Source organism: Corvus moneduloides, chromosome Z (genome assembly GCF_009650955.1).
Source record: "Corvus moneduloides isolate bCorMon1 chromosome Z, bCorMon1.pri, whole genome shotgun sequence".
Classification (NCBI taxonomy): Eukaryota; Metazoa; Chordata; class Aves; order Passeriformes; family Corvidae; genus Corvus; species Corvus moneduloides.
In genome coordinates, this window is record NC_045511.1 from 8,421,297 (window position 1) to 8,445,516 (window position 24,220).

At 39.1% G+C, this 24,220-nt stretch overlaps 2 protein-coding genes across 3 annotated transcripts in view; both read right to left on the reverse strand.

Annotated features, from left to right (window-relative positions):
* ITGA1 (integrin subunit alpha 1) overlaps positions 1–24,220 on the reverse strand; it is a 69,812-nt gene that overhangs the window by 43,411 nt on the left and 2,181 nt on the right. The gene's annotated exons all lie outside the window — the stretch shown is intronic.
* PELO (pelota mRNA surveillance and ribosome rescue factor) lies at positions 15,041–19,818 on the reverse strand. Its single transcript, XM_032097305.1, has 2 exons — positions 18,973–19,818; positions 15,041–17,856 (listed from the first exon to the last, which is right to left on the reverse strand). Exons 1-2 carry the CDS (start codon positions 19,696–19,698, stop codon positions 17,425–17,427), a joined length of 1,158 nt encoding a protein of 385 aa, XP_031953196.1. The 5' UTR covers positions 19,699–19,818; the 3' UTR covers positions 15,041–17,424.

The window sequence follows — 24,220 nt, forward strand, 5'->3', positions numbered from 1 at the left end:
ACAGTACTAATGAGTCACCTGCTAAAGTTACTAAGTTCATTAATTACCTCAAGAAGAAAGGTAGAAGCAAAATCTACCCATGTCAACTTCTCTCTTAATGATCTCCAGCAGTCTGTTCACTTTAGCTTCTGAACAGAATATCCTTCTAGAGGTCTTTAGAGGCATGCTCTTCCCCTTTCTCACCTTATGATGATGCTCAACACGTATCATGATATGAAATACTAAAGGCCACAAATTCCAGCCCATTTGCTTTCTACTAAAGCAGCTGAACGTTACACGTGCACTCTGTGCTCTGCTCACTTCATCATATCCTCCACCATCACTTTATCATCTGCTGATAGACTAGGAGTTCCATCACAGTGACGTAGTATTGAAAACTATTGATTTTTACTCTGTAGTCATTACAGGAAATGGTCTTGAAGCTTCCTGAATTGGTTATGTAACATTCTCAAATCTCATAATTTTAATGCACGCGTTTCCAATCCTCATAGTTATAACGGCTGAAAATACGAAATGCTAAAACAAGCAAACTAGAAGAGGAATAAAAAATGCCAGCTATTTGCTATCAACCACCCAAATCCTCATGCTCCTGAGTGAGGTCAAATAAGAATCAACAATAACAGTGCTTTCTTCTAAAAAAAATAAAGCTCAAGGAACCAAAACAAGCTAGATGGGCCAGACTGATCAGAAATAAAAATGAGGCGGTGACTCCACACAGCAGAACAGACCTGTAGACCTTGTTGGTAAAGAATGTTTTGGAGGCTAAATGTAACATGCTCAATGGGCATCTGAATAACTCAATGGAAAACAAAACCACTGCAGTTTACAACCCACACAGAATGCACATCTGGCTCAGGAAATCCCCTTAGCTCCAGATACTTGGAAACTGGAAGAGGGAACGCTACATATGCTTGCTTGGTTACTTTTTGTCTGTAGCTATCAGCTTATGTGTACTTCAGATGTGATTCTGGACAAAACACCATCTTGATTTGTTCCAGTATGGCTGTCCTTTTGCTCTCTTCTCTTCCCCTTCTATCTTAGCCAGAATTCAGATACTTTGACTTCATACACAAACTGTGTGGCATATTTTAATATGTAAATGTACTGCATGCCCTTCTCTGTCTTCCATGTGCTTTGAAACATCATGAGCATAATGTTTTTGCATTAAAGTAAGGGTCGTGATAAGCAGTGTAAAATTAACTTACAAATAATTAATGTATTTAAAGGTAGCTTGCTGCTTTTTCCATAGATCCCGTAAAAAGAAATCTGACAAGCCAAAAAGACGTTCAAATCTTCAGATGGTAAATGGAAAAGTGGAGTTTATGGTGACCTACATTACACATTTAGCTAACAATTATCTACTGATTTATGGCAACTTGGCTTTAATGCTTTATTTCATTTTTTAGTACAGAGAACACTGTACACAGGAGCTAATGATTCAGAATATTTAAATAATATTCAGAATATTTAAAACTATTACTGGTTGTGACTGTGAAAATGGTATTGATAATAATAATATCTAGCCTGAACTCTTTCAAACTTCCAGTTTCTGTTTAAGACAGCATGCATTCTCTACTGTTTCTAGCTAACTTGTGTATGAATTAAGAAGAGTATTGGCAGAAGCAGTGGAAAAAGGAGAGCTACAGGGAAGTCGGAGAGGATTCTCTTCAGAGTTACGGGTATTAAGGAGAAAAAACATTTTTTCATAAGGTACATAGTATTTGACTTAGTCACACATAATGTAGGTAAATTAAGTTTGTGAACATGTTCCATTAACAGAATGACTGTAGATAAATCAAAATTGACTGACACAGTTCAGAAATGCAGAATATAAATGTTTCTCAAAGGTTAAAACTGAAGTTCTAGTTTTAACTTCATGTCCTACAAGAAACGAGACACTGCAGAAAACCTGGGACAATGTCCCTCTCACTACTGATTTACACCGAGCAGAACATGAGCTGATGCATGCGCCATTCTTTGCTTAGAACAGCCTGTACCTATACATGAAAGGTTAACACTCAGTCACCAAGACGACAACACAAATATTATTTCTATTGCAAACCTAGAGTAGTAGCTCATACTTGTCCAGTAGCCACTAATAAATTTTTTTCTGTTTTATTTAATGAGTTCTTTTAACTAGACGTTTGTGTGTCTGGATGGTTATTCTGCCTCCAAACCATGCAAAACTAGATTTTTCTGGGACTTGTCCACAAGCATATTGCCTGCCTGGCCACTCTAACCTTACAAATGCAGAATCAGCACCCTTATTTTCCTAAAGGCAGATATAAACATAACCCAAACTGTAGAACAAAGCCTAACACCTGGTTCTTTACTGATGAAAAATAGATCACCACAAAACACCCACAATAAATGACATCACAAAGACCAACTTAGACAAGAGAAGAGAATAAACTGAGTGAGGATATTTTAACTGGATATGGTCTGTGGCAAATAACAATTCCATCCTCTATAAATAGAGGTTATCCTGAGAAATACAAATGTTTTCTTTCATAAACAGGAAAGGACAAATTTACACTTAGCATTGGACAAGGCTAACACATTGGCTGTGCACTACTTCTCCCTGCCAGCATGTGGTCAAAAAGTTATTTTTGTTTCATTACTGCTACAGCACTTCAGATGTTTTTATCAATTCATCTGCATTTTGCAGGAGACTGAAATAAAGCAGGTCTAGGTGCATCAAGGAGCACACCAAAACAAGTAGAAATATTTTGCATAAGTATGCACAACCTGAAAACACTGGGAAATTAAAAGAAAAAAAAAAAGCTGAAAAAATCAGACTGCCTCCATCCTGGAATATAGAGAGAATGTGGAAATCAAAGATGAAGATTAAAATAAGATTCAAATGCTTTATGGAGTTTTCATATATTTAGACATCTTGGAAATTAAAAGAAAAATTGCCTCAATGTCCAGCATATATTGTACAGCATATATTGCAGTCTATGGTGTTGTAAAGGTATTTTAAAAATCTGCAAACAACACAGGTGTGCAATACAGCAACAGGGAACTCTGCACGGGATCATATGTACTGAAAGCTAAGTGATATTAGGAAAGATGCGCTAATTTTAAGACAGTAACTGACTGCCTTCAAAAGTATTTTACATCGACACAGCAAAAACTACCTGTCTTGTCATCTTAGAAAACCTATGAAACTAATCAGCATAAAAGGATGCAAGGGGGGTGCTGGTAAATGTGACTCAGCGAGGAGAGCATTGCTGTGGCCTATCACAAAAGCTTATTTTCAAAATGGTGGCAAATAGTATCGTGCTCTGCAGTTTGAAAACTCTTTCACTTGAGGAAATTGATAGCACTGTGTGCTGGCACCTGCAAGCCTGAGCTGCAGCTCTCAGCTAGCTGGAATCAAGCCAGCTGCAGAGAACAAACTGTGTCGTTCAGTACATGCAGCACCGAGCCTCAGGAAATAAAACCTCCTCAAAGCTGGATCTTTTAGCTGCACCAACACAACACCATGGACTTGGGTCAGGGCTGGACTGCATCTGGCTGGCAGCATGGAAAATTAAACGAGCATCTACTTGCAAAGACATACCTAGGGAAGTGCTATTTTTGAAATAATGGCTCATACATGTGAAAGTGGATTATTTGCTGGACCAGCAAATCTACACATTTTATTTTTGCTTCATTTGTGATAATGTCACTGCAGGATTACACAGCCTTTTCCTATGAAAAAGAGATTTAGCCACTGACATGCCAAGTGGAAGAAAACACGACAGCATTGTACAATTGCTGTCTGTGAGTTCAGGGGCCACAATGCTCTGGCCTTACTGCGGAAGGCCAAGGAGGCTGAGCAGAAGTTCTTGTTGCATTCAGTTCTGCCTGGCTAAATACCAACATATTTCAAATAAAGCTATATATATAAAAAAAACCAACTTCAGAAACTTTTTCAGTAGTGCTTAAATCAAGCCTTTTGTTTTTCTGGGCTACAAAAGAACTTTTGTATAGTTTTGCCTCCAGCATTTTTTCTTTAATCCTTAACCTTTGAAGAGCAAAGACTGACTTTCTGGAAAGAGACTGAATAATTATTTAACCACTTCTTATTAAAAGTAGATAAATACCCCAAAAGACCAAGAAATATATATTTGAAAGTAATTCCAGATTCAGTAGCCACATGCTTTTCAAAACCAATTAAATGCTTTGTACAACCCATTAAATAAAGCTCTGTTTGCTGGTTTTGTACTAAATATTTTGTGCTGGAAAATAGCTTTATAATGCAGTGTCAAGCCTGAAAATATACTGAATCAACGCTTTGTAATGTGGTCCCAAATGAATAATGATGCAGCAGGCAAAACTTTCGGAAATATAATGGCAGAGACCAAGAATAGGTCCCACACTCAATTAGCAGTCATCAGAATAAAACTATTTTGTTCAAAATTTGGAAAGTGGTCCTCTCATCATCACAATCCTTAGCACTCTGCAGTTTCTCATGTAAGAAAGAAAAAAGCCCTAGAAATATGCTGTCACATACAAAAAACTTCACGAGGTCTGCTACTTGATTTCTGCAGATGTACAAAGTCTTAGCAAATTTAGCAGCTTGATGAAAGTGAAACAACTATAAAATATTTCATCTTGTCTCCAGTGATTTCCAGACCATGTTTTATCAACCCTTCACACAAGTCCCTACAATCTTTGTGTTGCCCTCAGTGTCCATCCTCCTTTGCTATCAAAGACCACTTCCTTATGAACACTCCACTGAACTTTCATTTTCTACCATACAGCTTTATATGTAAGCCCTGTATTTCAGGCAGAAACCATAGTTACAATGAGAAGATTTTTACTTTCTGAAATAAAACCCATCAGTAAGAGTCAAGTAGGACATTTCATTTGGTTTTTGACAAGCTTTCCACTTGTTCAGTTATGATGAATCCCAGTTCTTGCTGTCCTGCAAGCTTTCCATTGTGTAGTGAAACCAGCACGGTAGGTCAAGTACACCTTATGCTTCAGGAAACACAAGATACCAAGCGCCAAAGTCACTTCTTCCATGGCAATTTTTCATTTGACTTCACACTGTTAACTAGAACATTTTTCCACACAAGTATACTTTATGTATTACAGGTTAATTTTGTTGCTCTTAGCCTAGAAAAACCCCATCTAAGTAGATCCAGTATGAACCTTACTCAGTCTTTTAAACAAGTATGATGGTAATTGATTTTCAAGAGTGAATTATTTTTCTTATCATGTGAAATAATTACTGAATATTTCTAAGTATTTGTTTCATGTTTCCTACAAAATTAAATCTTGTAACACTTGCTTAATGGGAGGAAGCAAACCTAATCTTTTTTTCTATTCTTAAGCAAATATCTGCCATACCTTTCCTATCTTATCAAATCACGTATGTCACTTCGAACAATCGTTCCTCTAATGTACTGCCTATGATTCAATCCAAAGATATAGCTGGTGTGTGCAACAGGTAGCACAAATGATTGAGAAGGTCAACCCACTTCTATCTGGTTAAAAAAATGATATGACCATCCTTACATAATGACAGTTTATTATGGAAAGCAATTGGTTATCGTAAATGTATCTTTGAATCAGAGATGTATTTTAAATACAGAGTCTAAAATGCAGAGTTTACTTCAGAATGGAACCTCATGGTAAAAACACATGCAAGGCTGTAGAATTTTGTCAGAAATAACAGAGATGTTAAATGTAATATGTGTTCAACAGTAAGTGTAATTTGCGGTTCAACTGAGGTTTATTTTGAGAAGATGCAAACTGGTGACTTTTGTCATTATGCAACATGGCCTACATCTTTCACAATTTTAGTATGCTAATACAGGGACTAAGGAAAAAGAAAGTCCTGAATACTCATGACACTGGTGAATTCTTTGATTTGAGGAAATTACTGCTTGTCAGTGCTCAAATGTGAATTGCAAATGACACTGTCTACGTATTTTTCAGTTTCTTTTGAATCCATGCTTTGTACTTATTTCTTTCCTTAGCAACTTGCAAGCTATCTTTGACAAAAAAATCTGTCAAAACTCAGAAAAAATTGCTAAACACTGCAGGCAAATTAATGCACGTTTGAGGGTAGATCTATTGCCACTGTGCTGTTATTTACATGTAAAAAAATCTAAATAGATTTTCAGACAATATGAACCTTTGCACCAGAAAAGGCCCCCAGACAAGTCACTCTGATAAGCCTACACTTCACCAGTCTACTCCATCAAATTTAAAACCAACTGTCTATAAAATGCCCCAGGACAGAAATTCCTTTCAAACATTGTGGGAAATGTGATAATCTGAGAACTGACGTAAAAAATAAGGCCTAACTGAAAACTCATGCTACCATCTCCCTGCCAGGACGGCAAGAGTGCTCCTTTCTCTCCTGGAGAAGGGACCTCTCATGGTTACTCCTTGAGGAATTGAATGACTCCCTGCAGCAGCACATTCTCAGTAAGTGATTAATAGCATGCTAAACTCTGACATCTTACCTAAGTGATGCAAAGGATTGACTGTGCACATACAATCCTCTAGACATAAACATTGACCAAGTCTAGAACCAGAAGAGGACCTAGCTGCACCTAGATTGATTACTCTCTGAGAGGAGTTTAGAAAGCAAAGGAGTCCTTTCTGAACCTGATGACACAACAGAAGGGTCTCCCTGACAGCTTTATCTGGGCTCTGCCCTCTACGCTGTCAATAGTCATGTACTTTGTCATCAAATCTTGTTAAATTACCATCACATTTACCACTGAATTTTGTCAACTTACTGTTTTATGTCAATAATATATATTGGTGTATCACATATACGAGTGAAGTACATCACTCCATTTGTGACATGGATGAAGGACAATTTTTTTTTTTGCCTAGCTGGCTTGGTTCCTTTACTCTTTCATTTCCTCCCGCAGTTTTTTTCAGAGACAGGTAATTTTTCTCAAAGTCTTAAGGCTAATACAACTTTTTCAATTTCTTTACTTCACAATGACTACAAACTCCTGTCTTTCATCCCCTTGGGCTGAGCATAATCATTGGCTTGCTCTCAACCAAATCACTCAAGGCTCCAGTAACAGAAGAAATCCTTCAAAAGGGAGTGAAAATATCCTGATATGACCCACTCACACCCAGCTAGCTAGAGCACCACAGAACTTAAATCTAAGCCAGTATTTACATAGTATGACAAAAACATAGATTGTCTCTATAAAATGCATCAATATCAATTCAGCTGTGATCCAACTTCTTTTAGAGTGCAATGGAAGGGCAAAGATGGAAGTTTACAAATATCTAGTTTTTCCTTTGGTCTTATACAATTTTGCTATGCAGAAATTTGGGGGTGAAAAAAACCCAAAAGCAAGCAGAAAGCTTGACCAAACAAAAATGACAGAGACAAGTGGGGCATAGACACACTTCAGAATAAAATCCCAGAAACATGTATTAAAAGAAAAAATCAACTTGCAAACTATAGTCAAGATGTTTAGAGACAACTTACCTATTATTTCTCATAATAAAGCACCTATGATAACTTTCATTGTAACACAACATAAAATTCATTTTTACCTGAACATGTTCTAGTACAGTAAGAGGAAACCACTATGTTTCTGCAGCTTCTCATGTCATGGCTACATCGAGTTCTGTTTCCCTGTTTACAATATGTATTCCCATAATATGGCAGAGACCTGAAAACTCAAACTTTGAAGTGCTTCTTTGCACTAAGACTTAGTTTACTCTTCAGACAAACTTGTTATATAAAGCTAACAGGTTCCAGAAAAAATGTAAATCAAAAGAATATTCACAAAACTGAACTCCATTTAAAAGTCACAGAGAAATACTACAACAGTCTAACACAGAAAACACTTTTACTAATGTTAAGCATACTAGTAAAGTTTAAACCATTTAAAAAAATTTCAATAATTGTATGCGCAGCTTTCTGAGAGCAGAACTGGAGAGTAAGGGATAAAACAGACTGCTGCCAAAGGCAAAATGCTAGACATGGAGCTTGGACTGAAAATAGGAACCACCATCCAAATAATTCCCTTTTCCTATTGCATATGTTAATTCTTTGCAATGCATCAAATGTATTGTCAATAATATTCTTTTTTTTTTTTAACTTTTTCTCCTATTGGTAACCAGAAAATTACTACAGTGAGAATATAGTTGATAAGAGATTGCTACAGGCAATAATGGAAAAGAAGTCACGCATTTGTTGAAATGCTGGAATTTCACCATGAATGGTCCCCAGATGTTAGCACTCTCACACAAGGTCAGATGGAAATGCCTCTTCATCTCCAACTGCACAGAACTGAAATGCCTGCCGGGAAAGCCAGCCTCTCCTGCAAGAGCATGAGGGAGCAGGCATTGCCTGTTTGCAGGCAATCAGGTCTTACCAGCTCACAGCAAAATCCTGAGCCTGTCTCAAGCATGCGCCAGCATGGGTAATCACAGTAGCAACTCTCTATTAAGACATACAGAGCTGTCCTGGTTTGAAATTTATGACTGTACACTGCTAAAAGAGAAGATAATCCTCAGCCAGTCTGTTTCCTTACTCGTCTCTACCTATGAATTAACTATGATAAGAAATCTTTTCTTGCACTGGACAATTTAAAGAACATGGCTCTGTGATAACATAAAGTTTACACTTCTAACTGAGAAATCCAAGCAGATAAGAACGTGGGACTTCAAATTACCACAGTGATCATTAAATCCAATCTTCTGTGGATTTAACCATAAAAATAACTGCCTAATCTAGCAAGGGCTACAAAAAACCACACACACATCATGAAAGACACTGCACCCTAAGAAAAAAAGGTTTATTAATTTGGTCAAAGAAACACCTGCTATTGCACTAGTCAATTCATAAGACTGCTGCAAAAGGTAGTTTGCAGCTTAGCTCATTTTATGGTCTAAGACAATCACAAGGACTTTCACAAGCTTGATATGTCATATGATAGTAGCTCATCTCCAGTCTACCTGTGAGGTGAGCATAATTTAGAGGAAACAGATAAAACTGAACTTTCCATAAATGGATTCCGGTAGCAGTAAACCAAGAATTGGCATACAGTGTTCATCTGAGATCACGAGAAAAAAAGACAAAATCAAAATGCCAGCTTTCCATCAGTATCACTCAGCTGAAATAAAAGATGCACCTCTAGCAAGAAACTTATTCCTTGAAATAATTATGTGACATGTTTGTGACATGTTTGGAATAGGATATGGTTGAGATTGGTGACTATTTCATTGTCATTCCACAGTGCAGTTGGAATATAAAGCAATTTTTAAAATTGCAGTAAAAATTACTGACTTTAAATCTTCTTCTTTTATGTGGTATATTTTTTTAGTCAAGATACTTTTTTTTAAGCAAAAAGTTAAGAAATTCTCCAAAAGCCACTTTATCATGAATTACCAATTCTGATTGGCAACTTACTGAAAACTTTAGCATATTATGCATCACCAATCATATCTACTAATTTTTAAAGACTCTGGCACTCAAGTATCAGTAAGAGCATTAATATCTCTTTTGTTGTACCATTGCTGCAGGGACTTTTCTGGTAAACTAGTTGAAAGAACTGCAAAATTAATCCTAGGTCTTTTTACTGCAAATGTTCTTTTTTATTGGTCAATAAACAATTCAGGGAAATTTGGAACCAGCCATGAAGGCATTATAAAAGGAAGGTTTGTTTCCCCCCCAAAAATTAGGACTGGATTCTAGAGGTAGAAAAACATCCTGTTTTTTAGATGCAGTTTAAGATAGAGTTTTCAACATGAATTACTGGCACTAATAACTTTCATTTCCCACCCACAGCACTGAAGTACACCCATGATTTTAAAGATATCTATCTGGACCAGGACTATTCTGAAAGTCTCCTTGTGACACCAGGAGTTCCATAAAGAATCTGTTACTCTTTCTTTCAAACATCTGCATCACCCTCACACAAGTACCACAGAAGTTTAAAAGTGAGGAAATTGTCCAATCTAAACTGAAGTTTGCAAAACTAAGGCCGGTTTTGGGGTCATTTAAGAGTGACTCAGTCTTCTAAAGTGAAGAGGAGCTGCAAGTGTTAAAAAAAGGACCTCTTAAAAAGGTACAAACGAACCTTGTGCCACCAGCTTATCTCCCACAACACTCCTCTTGCAAATATGTGCTACCTTACCACAGATTTAACATCAGTCAATTGCAAGTAGCACCTCAACTACAGTTTCAGCAGCAAAGATTGGCAGATAACTTCCAGCTTTTCCTTCCTGCCCAGCTATGAGGCAGTACAACAGTACTGATGCTGAGCTCTTTTTACTCATCTTTGGTCTACAGCTCTTTGGATATCACAGTTGTCTTTGTATGGAACAGACTTTTCCAAGCTGTGCTGATAGATACAGAGGACCAACTCACAGCTGCTCACTTCAGAATTACTGGAGAAAACATGCTTTCTAAAGGAAACACATTTAATGATCAGTGACTTCAGTGTAATGCCTGTTTACAAATAAAACACTCAAAAATTATTTTTTAATAACCTTTAGAGCTGCTGGAGGACATCTAACTAGCAGAGATGGAAAATACTAATTAAACCCTTATCAGATACCTAATCTAAGCATTTTTGCATCATTAGCTCAGACAGCTAACCCCTGTCTGACAGGAGGTCAATGCTGCGGTGCAATCTGGTGTGATTGTCGAGATGTGGTGTGAACATATGTGCTAAGAATTGAACAGATATAAACAGGGCAACAAAATGCTCCGCTAAAATAAAAAGAGCAAGTGCTCTGCTTCTGTTCCAAGCATGGGTACAGGACTGCTAAACTGATTGCTATCTGTTGCTGGCAACTACATTACATTTTTCAGGGTAAACAAATTCCATATAAAAGTGACCTTTTGCTCTGATTTTTTCTGACTGGAAGGCTGTTCCAATTTCTCATTTTTTCAGTAGTAGGAACTTTCTGCTCTCTAACATACATTTATTTCTTGCCAGTTCTTATGTCAAAATAAAAGTGCTTTAAGTAGGGAACAAAGCAGTTTTGAAAATGTTCTAGAAATAAGCAAAAAGCTCAAATTCAAATTACTATTGCCTAAAGCCCTAAGCATTTTTTCAGTGACAATTTCCATACTCTTTCAAAAAAAAAAAGTCAATTATAAATTTGTATAATCTATTTAGACAAGTATTCAAAATTAGGAAAGGCTGGACTCACAGTTGTCAGCACTATCAAGATTTTGTTTTTTCTGTACACTTATCTTTATTCATAACAAAACACTTTGTCTCGTAAGAACAATACACAGGACCATGCAAATCTACACTTGGATAAATGCAGACAGCTTGAAACAGTTTAGGCAATCATCATTTATCAAGATCACAATGCTTGACTATGTATTAATGGAGTTTTAATAACTGATTTCTGAGGATTTCTAGAGAAAAGGTCTAAAAACTTGTCATTTGACTTACTAGTCTTTATATCTTAGTTGAAGTGACCTGAAAAACTGTTAAAAAACCACCAACAAACCTTGTTACATACTGTTTCATCTGTCTTTCTCTTTTTCTTCTTACTAGGTACCCTCTCAAAAAGTCTGTAAGGTTTATTTCAATCAGCTTCAATTGGTTTGGGTTTTTTTTTTAATGTCTGTCTAGAAATTTTCCCTTTGCTTATCACACAGACTGACAACACAACACAGCTGAGGTGTTTGTTTCACAAAGCAGTATTTTTGAAAAAGAAGGTGGCTTTCAGACAGGTATGAAAGGAGAACAAAGACAGTCTTTCATAAGCCTCAGATACAGCAATAGCCGGGTGGCCAGAAATTGCTCCATAGTAAGAGGATTAGCAAGGTCTCAATATCTCTAGTCTCCATCTCAGGCTCAAAGCTCCTCTCCCACAGACACACACACAGAGCTTAATCACATCAGCTGGCATCTTACCCTCAACTGAGCATGAGTTGTTAGAACTAAGTACAGATATTTCAAACATCCACTGTGTCTCCCTTTGGGGAAGAAGTTGCATACCCAAAACAGCATCTCATGTTTTCCATTAAACCATAGCTTTTTATCTTTCCTCACAGCTCTGGAACTTGGAAAAGGTCCCTCAGGAGACAGCTGCTCTTTTTCTGCCTCTCACCACTGCTGTCCCAGTAGCTCCTACACACAGCCTTGCAGCCACTGCCCCAGGAGACTTGACTGTCCTGGCAGACAGCCAATGTTCACCCAGCACCGTTTCTGCAAAATCCATTTCAGCTTCTCTTAAGACAGCCTATCTCAGAATGGCAATTTCCACCCAAAAGAGGAATAAATCATATGGGATACACCAGCTCTCTTTACCAAATGGAAGTGGTCTTATGGTATCTGTTTGGGCAAGATAAACAAATGCAATTAATTAACTTCTCTCACACTTAAACTAAACTATTTATCTAAAATGCTTGAAGTCACCAGACTGAACACTGCAGGTCAAAGAAAAGTCAATTTTCTTCAGCAAAACCTGCTGTAGGTTTCAGAGCTTCAGAAACCATTGAAGCAAACATCCATGAGCATACAACTGTCAGACTTCCCGAATATATCATTTGCTACCAAGTTCCTCCTACAGTAAACAAATCTTTGAGTCCTGAAGATAATTATCAATCCTACATCCTGAGCCAATCATTCAGCTACCAAAGCAACTACAACCCAAGAGTCAAGTTAACTTTTTTTCTTACTGCACACACACACATCTTTGCATACAAACCCTTTCAGCAAAAAGTGTGCTAAAGTATTTGTTCTAATCAAACAAAAAGTACTGAATGGGAAAGAATCTGCCCATCTTTAAAAGCAGATTTGCCATCAGGTCCAAAATCTTTTTGAACCAGGGAACACTATTCAGGGCTTTTTTCTGAAAAGACTACAGCTGACATGTGTTTGGCAGGAACAGTCCTAGCTTTCAATTATTTTCCTTTCACATTCAGACCAGAACTCTGAAAATTGTCTCCTTCATCCCATGAGATAGATATCATGTCTGAGCCAATTGTGATTTAGATATCTCAGACAAGATATAAAAACATTTATTTGCTCAATGTGGAAGTTGTACTTACCAATGACACTAACAGAAAAGGGAGCACCTTTAGCCTAGTGTTAACTATGAAAGAAAAAATGGTCTTAAGGTTTGTATCTTCTGCTCCATATGACTTCTTAAACCCCTACCCACACTCTTTCTTTGCTATTCCAGGCTTGGCTTTGACTAGGAATTCCACTTTGGACCAGAGAAAACACTTCCCATCATGTCTGGTATGAACAGTCCTAAAAAAGAGGACTGGTTTCAACTAATTAACATTCTCTAATGGAACAGCTACTTTGCCAGAGGATTCATGATCAGCTCTAATTTGACTTCTAAGTAATTATTAGAGCAGCATGACAGCAATTACATTAGCTGTGAATGTAGCATTTCCCAAAAAGACAGCAATAAATTAAAGATTGATATAGCAAAAACTGACAAGAGCTGGCAGGGCTTGAAAGTTGCTGCTTCATGTTGCGTGTCCCAGAAGACACTGATTTGGAAGAAAGGGCTGCTCTGATACCACTCCCTTCTCTGTTTCTTATACAGCCCTCAAGTGGGACAAAAGGAAGAATTATTTTCAGACAACAAAAAACCAACTATGATTTCAGGAACCTTTTCCTCACACTTTATTTTAGGGTAAGACACCTAAGGAGTCAATTTTTTCACAGAAAAGCTATAGAGCATTTCTAAAACAGTCAAGTGCACAAGTTCGTAGGGGATACACAGTTTGGTTGTTAGACTGAAGACATTTCTTTCCTTTATATTCTGTATCATAAGAGCAGTTATCCTCAAATCCAAGTCAATGCCCTACTTGAGTCAAGCATAAAAAATGTGGCAGGACTAAACATTACACTTATTCTTATTATACACTTATTATTATTATATAAAGAGTACAGTTTTCTGGATGTATAATCTAGCTTCCAGAAAGAAATTTGAGAGGCTTAAGAGATATATTAGTCCAATGAGAAGTGAGCTATAATGTACCTTCACCAGAGAAAGCAAACCAAGGTCAGCAGCTCAGAAGTTATAAGAAATTTTCAAAGGGTAAGTTAGTTTTAAAGTTCAGAGCTATTTAACCTATGAGAGAACAGTAGCAAATGAAAATTACTTTAGACATTTACATGGCTTTATAAACATTGTGCCTAGTCCCACCACAAATTAAACTGCAGAGCTATGGACTCTTGTTACACTGATGGTCCCAAGATCATTTATTACTGGCCTTGTACTTATAGAGGGGGTGAAGACAGGAGGAGGGAGATGAGGAATTCTCTAGTCAAGTACGGTTAAATGCTTTACAATTTTACTGAAAGTTATCTTTTGTTTTGCCTTGTAATTAGTAGGATTGTTTTGGTTTCTAGCTGGTGGTGACCTTGCATTTTGTACCAAACTAGCTGATAAATAACCACAAAAACGTGTATGATAAGTGGATTTAAATGCTAAAGGTGACAGAACCAAGAAACTGGGGCCTGTTCCAAAATGCAAGTTTGCCAGAGGCAAATGAATAAATGAATAAATTTATTTGACTCATTGTATAGCACAGCAGGGTTCAAGATCAATCTGATTTCATGATACTTTTTAAAGCTTTCTTCCTACCAAATGTAACAAGGTTTAAGAAGTCCGACAATGTGTCTTTATTCATTTCGGGAACTGAAAAACTGGAAGCTAAATCACACTATTAATTCACAGAATTATGCCCGAATTTAATCCTAAACTAAATGGGAACACTTTAAAATATATTTTTTAGTTCATGTATGTTTAGTTCCAAACAACAGACACAACAGATGTTTTCCCATGGCTCCAGCACTCACTCCTTTGATCTACTGATAGCATGCATCTTCTGTGCAAGTGTTATCTACACACACCAACTAAAGTCTGCATTGAGCAAGCAACTTTGTCAATATGGACTTTTCAACTAATCAAAATTCCTTGACATGTGGAAGATACTAGCAACCCTGGAACCTGGCCAGGTCAAGCATCTGCAACTACTGAACACAGCCCACTTTCAATACCAAGCCCTTAAGCTGTTTCCTGAAACAGGATGCATTTGTATATATAGTGATTGTATATTTATTTTACTACAAAAATGCTTACCAAAAAAAAAAGAAATCCCATCCTTCCATAGTTTGGGCAATTCCATGTGTATTTCCTTCAGAGACTTAACAACATGATAGCAATAGCCAAAAGAAAATAAAAATACACCAAATATAAAGTCATGGCAGATTTTTAATTCTAAGTGTAAATAATTCAAAGAATCATTATTTTCACATTTTCTTAGCAGATGAAAGAAAAACCAAACACACACAAAAAAAGGCCACTTCTTTCCTTGGTAGTAACTACAGGAACAAAACACAAAATTGCCACTGTAATCATGCAGTACACAGCAAAACCTCTTCATAATTTCTGGTTTAAAATGGAATAATTGGAACCAACTTGGTCTGACAAAATAGCCATCCATCCCACAACCAAAGAACAGTTTGATTTGTCTTTCAGAGAGTTTGCTGAGAAATAAATTAAGAATTTCTGGTGTACTACAAATTTGAATGTGTCATTTGTGTACAACCGCAACAAACTGGCTTTACTTAGAAAAAGGGAATATACTACTATACCATCCTATAACAGCCTGGAGGAATTAATGACTTGTTCAGACATGAGTTTAACGCCATAATTTGCTGCATATAATTACTATTTCCTGGTCAGTTTCTCCTGTTTCCTATATTTTTTACATTAAATTAGATACAGCAGGAATCAAGGTGCTTTCTAGCTGGAAAAGTGTATAATCAACTTAGGCAAGTTAAAAAAAAATTAATTAATTTAAGCAGTCTTAACTGGTAAAGAAAGCCTACCTGAGCCTTCTTTGATTTGCGGCACCCAACATCATTCAAGACAAAAATGCAAAGCTCAAATAATAAAATTTATGCGTGCAAGCTGACTGTAAACAAGTGTCTCAATGGGCTTCCTTGTCTTCAGTGGAAGAAGAATCGAAGTGTTACAGCTCTAATATAAGTTCTGTTCAAGAATTCCTTAGACTGTGTGGATAATGTAGAAAAGGGGAGATGGCTTTAATTCAAAAATACTTCTCTATCAAGAAGTTTAGACTAATGTTTCAGCTACCAATAGATAATATTAAATTCAAAGGATTGGCACCCATGAACATAGGGGACTACCCTTAAAAATGATTTTCCTAAAATATTCTGCCTAGACTAGGAGTTTTGGTGGTTTTATTTTTTAATGCTCCACTCCTTTGACACTTTCCATTTTACAGAATTCTTCTGTGGTTCCTGTTCTTGTCTTCCACCACGTTTTAAAAAAGGAATGCCTATTTACACACACAAGCCACATCATCAAATATTGGCTTGAAACAATACAACCACAGGTTATGTCTGAATTTGAAAACAGTTTGCTTCCTCAGCCTAAGATTTACTGCCTGGTGAAGACACAAAACTCTTTGTGGCTCTCAGTACTTTGAGCAGATCAAATATTTGAAAAGGCAATTTGCACTTTTACAGCTACCACAATCTTAAGCTGAAGTTTGATTTATAATTGTGTCTTTATTTCTGTATCCCAGCTTATGTATGTTTTGAAAGAGATAGGCAAATAGAATACCAGGTTAGAAACCTACTTAAACTACTTGCTATCAAAAGATTCCTAGTGGAAACTAAAGTCCTGATTTTCTAAGCTTTTTCCCATACTTTCTCAGAACTGGGTGCTAAATAATGCCAATTCAGCAGAATACAGTCAATGACACCTCGTTAGTCTTCAGGACAATTTCCCCAGGTAACAGCATTCAAAAAGATAATTAAACTGGTGCACTGAGATCCACTATTTGTCCTGCAGATGCTACTATCATGTTAGCGAAGAAATGGTTAACTTAAAGGGTCTAGTTCCTAAAAGATTGTGTCAAGTGTTTCACAGAAGTATTTAAGTGGTTAGACTTACAACACCACCACACAAAGCTCTAAGAGATAATGTTGACCCCATTCCTTTGACACATCCTACGAAGAAGAGGGAGTTCCTATGAAGATCAAGCACATTTTTGACAGGTCTTCCATGAAGAAGTTTACATTTGTTTTGCAATACTCTTTTCAAGCATTTGAACAGAAATAACACGAATCTGTCCTTGTTAGTTTACTATTTTTTCCTACACATTTCACTAAGTTAGCAGTCTGCCTTAACATGCAGACTAAGCAGCATTGGGGGAGCCAAATTAGTTTCTTGTACTGCTGGTGATCCAGATCTGCAAGAACAGTCAGCTTTGCATGGCATACCAGTAATTATTACCATAGATCAGGTATCAAGTAGTGTGCCGAGTAAAGCTATATAAATGTATGCATATGTTTACTATTAAAACCTTCTAATTACATATCATAGTACATCTGCACACAGTACTCAGGTTGGGAGGGCCTTTAACGTCACTGCAACATGACATGGAAAAGAAACTGTGGAACGAAAGCAATGTTATCAATCCTCTTCAGAGCTAGATTCATCTTCCTGGTCAGAGAGTTCAGCAACAGGAAAGCGCAGGATGGCTGCCACCCCTGTCAGCTGGCCCAGCTGCTCTCCAGACACATGGAGGCTGGAGAAAATGCGTACTGTGCCCATGTTCTCCCGTACGCTATCTACCAATTTAACGTATCGGGCACGTGTAGCCACATCCTGGTGCCGAAAAAGCTCATCACTGATCAGCAGGGTATCAATGGCCATGGCTTCATTGGCCTTCTCCACATGTTTCAGCCCATAAAAAGCCCGGTCAGGCTCGTGCTGCAGCATTTTATAGAAGTCATCTAAGGCTTTGACCTCACCAGCTGCCTTAGTGTCAGAAAGACGGCTAGTTACAGCTGGGTCGCAGAGTGCTTCCTTCAGTGCGTATTTATGTCCTGAGGAAGAGTGGACCTAGAGTGAAAACAAAGTCAAAAGTTTGGTGTTTTTAAAGTAAAAGGACCATTTTCTTGATTAACCAATCACAAACATCCTCTATGATATGTAATAATAATCTTGATAGTTATTTGGGGAACTTAGCTCCTTCTTGAAACACAAAACTGTTTTCTTAAAGAATCTCTCCTGCAACCTGAAGCCTATACGAAATCCCATGAACTGTCTTTCAAGAAGCACAAGACAACTGTCTCTCTTATTCAAAGGCTGGGTTAAATACGTGAGCTGCTCTCAACAGTTCCCAAAGTAAGGCTACTTGAAATTACTCAGAAACTAAGATCTAAGGTTGTCTCTTTTTTAAAGCATTCAAGAACAGGAAGGCCCCTTAAGACTGCAGGTATATAATGTAAAAGCATCAGCTCTAGCTGCATAATTATTATGCTTGCAAAGCTGTGAAGTACATTAAAACTTCTCACTGTTATCACTTTGCTACACATGGTGCACTGGGTCTCCTAAATACTGGGACCATTAAGCACTGGGACCAACTTCACTCCCCCTGCCCCCAGATTATAGGGGTACTCCAACCTAAAAATTATACAAGTATCCTTATGAAAACTTATTTTAGGCTCTGAATATGCCTATTTCAGTATAAGGCTAACACCCCCACCCACACAATCAGTGAGATGACTAAGAAACAAGGCAAAATGCACAGCCTTTAACTATGTAGTACAAAACTAACAACAAAATTCACTAACCTATACCACATCCAGGTACTTTAAAAAAAATCGCAAGAAAACTGTTATTAAACATGCATGCTATACAGTGTGACAGAGTAACAGTGCAAAGTATTTTCCAACTTGCACTTCACACTTAGTTGAGGAGTATGTATATCTTTACAGGGAGTTTGAAATATCTATTACTTTCTCTACACCACATTAAAGTATCCTAGACAGGAACCATCCCTGGTACCACACACAACTCCCTTATAGTTTGGGAGGCACGAGAATAATTTCCTCATGATGCTCACTCAGAAATTTGTTTTCTTTACTGACTTATTTCCCATGTAACTACCTTTTACTATCACACACAACTCTCAAACCTCTTTTTACCCACTCTGGTGACTGCTTAGCTCCTTACCTGTAGGAACTTGGACCTGTTCTCCAGCAGAAGTTTGTTGTCAGTCTTGACTGCCTGCTGGAACATGTAGTCACAAAACTGCTCCCGCACGAAGCCTGGGCTAGCCACCAGTACACACTTCACCACCTCAAAGTTGATATGCCTCTGGATGGCTTGCACCACCTGCTCGTAAAACCTCTCCAGAGCCCGGTCGTGCTGACTGCAGTTCCCCTTCCGCTTGCGGGGGATGTTCACCTCCACCTTGGCACGAGTAAGCGTCATGCTCGGGGTGACCAGGCAGACGTGAGCCAACCCTTCCTGCATGACCACGGCTGCCACATCGGCGCTCCAGGCCGGGTCGCAGGCCTGCTCGATGCGCTCCAGCACCACGCTGTCCCACTGCTTCTTTGCCAGGGTGAACTGCCGGTTGGGCTCCAGTTCGATGGTGTGGTAGGCGCCCATCTTCACATACTCATTCTCTTGGATATTCGTGCCCTTAACCCGCAGCTGGCAGGCCTGCGAGTCGAAGTCGATGGTCTCCACGCAGAGGGTGAGGGTGGTGCGGATGCGGTTGCTGCCCACGCTGCCCGTGGACGACTCGGTCTGCACCTTGCGGATGGTGGAGGCGCGGAGGCTGTCACCCACCTGCAGCAGGTTGTAAGTGTGCCACATGTCCTCGGGCTCCTCGGGGATCAGCGTCACCTGCCCCGCATTATCCTTCTCCAGGTCCTTCCTCACCAGCTTCATCCTGGCGGTTCCCCGCTTCGCTCTCCGGCTTCTCCTGTGTCACAGCAGCAGCGGGCAGCAGGCCTGCCCCGGGAGGACACGCTGAGGGCTAGAGCCGGCGGGCCGCACACTCCCGGACGGACAGACTCCCGGACGGACGGACGGACGGACGGACACCCAAGCGGCCCTCCCTGAGCACCCCCGGCCCGCGGTCCCCCGGGCGCCCGCCGCCGGCCCCTACGCGCACGCGCGGCGTCCACAGCTGGCGCATGAGCGCAGAGCCCGCTCCCCTCTAAGGCGCCGCCGGGAGGCCCCCGCCCCACCCCGCCCGGTCACCGCAGGCCCGGCGCATGCGCAGGGCGCCGCGCGGGAGGGGCGCCGAGGGAGCGCGCTGCGCGCGGTGAGCTGCGGGCGCGTCGCGAGGCTTCATCCTGCGGAAGGAAAAGTGCCGGGGCGGTGTGAGGGCGGGGGACTGGGAAGCAGCCGCGCTGCTGCCGAGTGCTGCGAGCAGTGGAAGTCGGCTACTGCCTCGCCGGGAGGGGGTTGCCCCCGCGTTTGTCCTTCCTCTCCAGCGCTTTACAGCGGCGGTCCAAACTCCTAAAGGCTCCTAACACCGTGCCACACCGTGTTTGAAAAGAGGAGAGAAAAAAAAAAAAAAGCAAACCAAAACCAAACTGCCAAAGCCAAGCAGCTGTGGAAAGTCACAGGTGCAGATGGCGAAAGAGGCGAGAGTTACAGTTCCGTGGTTCAGCGAGTGCCAAGGAGCCAGGGGACTGCAGTTCCCCCCGGCAGCAGCCGCCGCCGCCTGGCTGAGGCGGACCGAGGCAGCCGTCACCCGTGGAAATGAAAACCAGACGCAAACAACACCAGAACCTGAACTTGGACCCTGCTCTTAAACTGAATTCCGGTTTAACATGTTTTTGTTAAATTTGCAAGCTACACTTCAGCCAGTACTGAACCTTGACTGGCTTCCTTCGAGTTCTGACACCCTAGAGAGGCAGATAAGCACATTTCAGATGAAGCTTAATATTCACGTAGAGAAGTAACATGCCTTGCTAAAACACACATCAGTGATATTTGCAAAGAAAACAGACCTGAACCATCACTACCCAGCTCAATTTGCACTCTAGACAGGTGTAACAAACCAGAAATAATAAAAAGTTGTATTACTATACAAGAAGAGAGGAATATTGGAGAAGAAGGGAAAGTTATGTGAGACCTCATAGCAACCTTCCAGTCTCTGAAGGGGATGAGGGAAGCTGGAGAGGGATTCTTCATCAGGAGCTGTAGTGACAGGACAGTGAGTAATGGGTACAAACTAGAAGAGGGGAAATTTAAGTTCTGTAATAGGAAGAAATTTTTCTTTGAGGGTGGTTAGACACTAGAATAATGTCTAATCCCTGGTTGCCCAGAGAGGTTCTCGTTGCCCCAACCCTAGCACTGGCTGGATAAGACCTTGAGCAAGCTGATCTAGTGGGTTGGGACTAGATGATCTTTAATGTCCGTTCCAACCCCTTAAAAATCTGTAATTCTGTGATTCTAAGTTCTGTGGCTTATTTTTGAAACAGAATATGGCACTAAAACTCCATTGCAGAATGAATGTAGAACAAGGAAATGAATGGAGAATATAAAAAAAATGCTTGCATGAGAAATGATTAAATAAAAAAGGGTTGACAAAGTAGGCACACTAATGTGCCATGCGAAGTGTGTCAGGGCAGTTGCAACAGATAAGTTTGGAACGACTACACACTCAGTCTGGTAACAGAAAAGCATGAGGGTATCTTCTTACAGATGAGAAGGTGGCTGCAAGGAAGTTTCTGGTTTCTATTAGCTATTTTTTTTTAATGAAAAAACAACCCACTGTGGATTATGGAATTTGCTGACTTGGAAAGGCTTTGGAGTCAAGAATTTATTGAGATACAAGGCTACTGTGAGCAAAAATAATCCGTATCTCCCATTATGGTGTACCTATAAATTTCTCTGAAGTATCTAGCTCTAGACAGTTGTGACAGGACAGTGAACTCAGATCTGGCCCAGTAATGTGCGTTCCTTTTCCCTAAGCTTGATACTTGTGTAAAAACAACTTTATCAGATATTACATAATAGGATTTATTTATCAGACCTCAGACTCTCTTCCTGTGAGTACACATGCATAACTCTGTTAGCATGAATAGTCCAAGCAGGACCACCCAAGGGAATATAACATAACCACATGTGTAAGTAACTGTTTGTTTAACTGGAGCTTGTACATACTAATAATTTTGCATTAATGTTTTAGTGCAAAAACAGAGGCAGAGAGCTTCTGCATTCAGCTTTCCTTCAGGAGAGAGCGTGCATTCAACTTTACTTTAGGAGTTCCTTTCACTTATCTTTATAAATGCTTAATGGTGAATTTATGGCACATGTTCTTTATGTTCTTTGCAACTATAAAATTGCAAGGGTTGACCTCATGCTGTTCTTTCAAGAAAAAATAGTTGTGCATGTTTACCTTCCACATTAAAATGTATTTTACTTTTTATTCTTTTACTGCTGTGTATTTACAAACTTTTCTGTGCTTATTCGTTCCAATCGAATTTTTGCAAGCAGCCTCACATCCCTGGAGATGCAATATATTTTAGATAAAGGTTGCAAGTTGCCATCCAGTACCATCCAGTAGAAAATAAATGTTCAATTCAGAAAAATAGGTGGCTCGCTGCATTAAAAAACCCCCACAATAACACACACGCACACCCATCCACCCACACCCACCCCAAAAGTAAAAATCTCACAACAAACAAAACCACAACCAAAGAAAAAAAACTTTGTAACAAAATTTCCACTCAAAATTTTACGTGGTAGAAAGAGACATTTTGATATGGGCCTCTTCTCAAACAGCAAGTTGTAAGTATAGAGTTATGAACACTGATCCACAAATATTTATTGGCAACTGTAAACTTCAATGATGTATCCACTATCAGCAAGACTGTTGTCAGCTTACAAAGGAAAATATTTACTAGTGATGATGCTTTGCCTTCTCTGGTAAAATGTAAATAGTGGGTATTATTATTTGAGTATGTCAAAAGTATGAGCAGTAGAAGAAAAACATCTCAAAAAAATTAAGAACCATATAAGTTTCTAAGTTCATTCTAATTTTGCTCATGGCAGGGAGAGAGATGAATTTGACCATAGTAGAGCCAAAACAAGTGGGTAGTTTTAACTCTACATACAGTGTTAACATAAAAGTACAAAATTGCACAGCCTGTTCCTGTCTTGGTAAAAGATTGAGAGACTATGTGTAGGACCTAACAGTTCTTGCAATAAATCACTAGGTATTAATAATTGCAGTAATTTGTCATCCATTTTTGGATCTTTTTAAGTACAATTCAAGATAAGATGAAAATGGTGATAGTGTATATTCACAGGGATTTTGGAGCCATGCTGGTAATCTAAGTTTATTCTGAAAATGTTTGAGACACACTGCCATACATCTTCAATTCTTGGTCATCTATTTTATGGAGATGGGTTATCTACAGATTTTAGAGAGGAGAGGTCATGTTTTTAGGAAATCCTCTCTCCTCCATATTATAGCCACTTCAGCTAGAATTCATGCAAACATGCTCACATCCTGGAAAAGAAAAACTAATGGGAAAGAATCTCTAATATAGGGGGAAGTCTGCTGAGAAATGTTGGACATTATTGTGCAAGAGCAAAGGAAGATGAAAGAGAAAGATGAAGAGGGAAACTTGGGAAAACATCTCTTTGCATGCTTTGACTTTGGTCTGTGGCTGTCCTGCCTGTAAGGCTCTGTACAAAGACCACTTCGTTTTCTGCACACAGTTCTGTCTTTATCTGTTTATCTTTATCTTTTCTATAATAAAGATAAGTACAACAAAACCATCACCAATAAGGAGAGAAGTCCAGGATGGAACAGGCTTTGCATAACACTGTTAAGTGAAGAAGCATTTAGAGGTAATGGAACCCTTTAGACTGACTTCTTCCTTCCTCATCTGTTGAAATGGGCTGGAGAAAACTTCAGCAGATCCTTAGTCAAACCACTTACACAGAGGACAGCTGAGGTAAACTCAGCCATCCCTTATAGCTGTTCATCCAACTTCATCAAAAGTCCTGGTGAAGGAAATTATACAGGGGTGGGGTTTTTTTGGTAGCCTAGCAATTCTTTACCTGAGAGTGGGAAAATTCTTCTGAATATTCCCTAAAATTTTTGCATAGTCAGTTACACTGATTTTCTTTTGTCCTTTGTTGGACATGGAGAACTAAGTATTCATCAATATCTTTGGAAACCAACATATGCGATATGGAAAATCATGACTGAGTGCTCTCACAAAACAAAGAAATATTGACATCTGGAATAATATCCTCAGTAATAATACTTGGATAAAATAGTTGTATTTGAAATGTTCAACATTTTGACCTTAGTTTTCTTTCTACTAGATAAACAAGCCTAACTCATTCAGTCTTTTGTCATAGATCATCTTCCTCAGCCCTTATCGAGTTTCTCAATTCTCTGTGCACTTCTGTCTGTTTGCATGTCAGACTTTCTGTG